Below are 1,983 nucleotides of genomic sequence, written 5' to 3'. Positions count from 1 at the left end.
GCGGAAAACAGAGTGGCATGATGACTGAAAATCGCAGGGCATTAGTAGACATGAGATTTACATATGAGAAGCAGACTGCATCACGTTCTTCTCCCTTCAGCTAGCAATACAGAACTGTGTTAACATCTATTGAGAACATAGATTCAGGGTAAAAAGTTTTACCTCAACTACTTGGGCAAATTAATCCTTTCTGAAAACGTAGTCTAAGAATTAAAATACTTTGTTTATAAGATACATTTCTCTAAGAATTAAAAATCACAAGTTTAATAGTGATTAACGTTGTATAATGTCCCATACTCATTTTTACATAGTGTGACTTTAATTAAAATCTACAAACTATAAAATTCAACAAACCTGCTACATTCTAGACTATTTAAAATCATAAGTATAATGAAATTTGTCACTACTAGCTTATTTTCATGCAACTGAGTAATGTCATATCAGAAAATATTCAAACCAAGGACTAGATAGATGATAGGTAGATAGATAGATGATAGATAGATAGATGATAGATAGGTAAAATTAGAATGATATTAATACAACACAAATTGCACTCTATGATGACCCATGATTCATATTAGTGGTGAAGGTACTCATGTTGAACATTGAAGAATATATTCATGTATAGAGTGATGGACTGAGTAACTAGTAATTCTGTAAAATGAAGGAGGAGGAACAGTTTTGCAGATTGGGTTATCAGTCTGCATTCATTTTGAGCAGTGAATTATGGAAATTATATAAATTATGTTTCTCTGTTTGATATCAAGATCATGGTATTCTTAGCAAATCCATTATCTGAGCATGTTAATGTACTACTTTGCTTTCTATTCAAATATCAGAAGGAATATATCTATGGACATAAAATCATATTCTTATTATGTCTTTTGAGTAAATAAATGGCTGAAAGAATTCCTAAATCTTATTTTCAGCATAAAATTCATTTGCAAACATATGTTTGTGACAGAATATATTAGTCATGTGCCTGTTACTGTTAAAATCAGTTTCACGTTTATATTTTCACTTTTATTTTTTGGCTAGGGGTGACCAGAACAGGCTTCCAGGAACATGGGCAATTACACACTGCTAAAGGAGTTTGTTCTACTTGGGATACCAGAGACAGAAGGCCTGGAGACTCTTCTCTTTGTTGTGTTCTTGTTCATCTACTTCTTCACCCTGCTTGGGAATTTGCTCATCTTCACAGCAATCATTTCTTCTTCTACCCTCCACACCCCCATGTATTTCTTCTTGGGACTTCTGTCCATTTTTGACATGTTGTTCCCATCGGTAACCTGTCCCAAGATGCTTCTTTATCTCTCTGGCCAGAGCCGGGCCATCTCGTACAGAGGATGTGCGGCCCAGCTCTTCTTTTATCATTTTCTGGGTTCTACTGAAGGATGCCTCTATTCTGTGATGGCTTATGATCGTTATATCGCCATCTGTCACCCACTGAGATACATTCTCATCATGAAACCTGGAGTGTGTGTGAGCTTGGTCACAGTAGCCTGGTTGGTAGGGTGTCTTCAGGCCAGCATCTTGACATCCTTTAGCTTTTATTTAACCTACTGTGAGCCTAATCAGGTGCACCACTTCTTCTGTGACCTTCCTGCTGTTTTACCCTTGTCTTGCACTGACAATAGGCTGGCGCAGAAAGTGGGTTCCATTAGTGTTGGCTTTCTGGCCCTGATGCTTCTGTTCAGTGTCTGTGTCTCCTATGCTCATATTGGGGTTGCCATTCTAAGAATCCAGTCAGCAGAGGGCAGGCAGAAAGCATTCTCTACCTGCAGTGCCCACCTCACTGCCATCCTCTGTGCCTATGGACCTGTTATCATCATCTATCTGCAGCACACACCCAACCCCCTGCTTGGTGCTGTGGTGCAAATATTAAATAATATAGTCTCACCCATGCTGAACTCTTTAATCTATTCACTGAGGAACAAGGAAGTGAAAAGATCCCTGAGAATGGTGTTTCAAAGTTTAGCTTAA

General features: G+C 38.1%; 1 protein-coding gene across 1 annotated transcript; it reads left to right on the top strand.

Moving 5' to 3' along the window:
- Positions 1 to 1,065: 1,065 nt before the first annotated feature.
- LOC103740377 (olfactory receptor 148-like) lies at positions 1,066 to 1,983 on the top strand. The gene has a single exon (XM_008840958.1). The coding sequence runs from the start codon at positions 1,066 to 1,068 to the stop codon at positions 1,981 to 1,983; it is 918 nt and encodes a 305-aa protein (XP_008839180.1).

This window comes from Nannospalax galili, unplaced genomic scaffold, assembly GCF_000622305.1.
Source record: "Nannospalax galili isolate Female #2095 unplaced genomic scaffold, S.galili_v1.0 scaffold881, whole genome shotgun sequence".
NCBI lineage: Eukaryota > Metazoa > Chordata > Mammalia > Rodentia > Spalacidae > Nannospalax > Nannospalax galili.
This window is presented reverse-complemented; position numbering and strand designations above follow the sequence as displayed.

What these genes read in the sequence shown, in the direction of transcription:
- LOC103740377 (XM_008840958.1), top strand. Translation starts at nt 1,066, where the DNA reads ATGGGCAATTACACACTGCTAAAGGAGTTTGTTCTACTTGGGATACCA.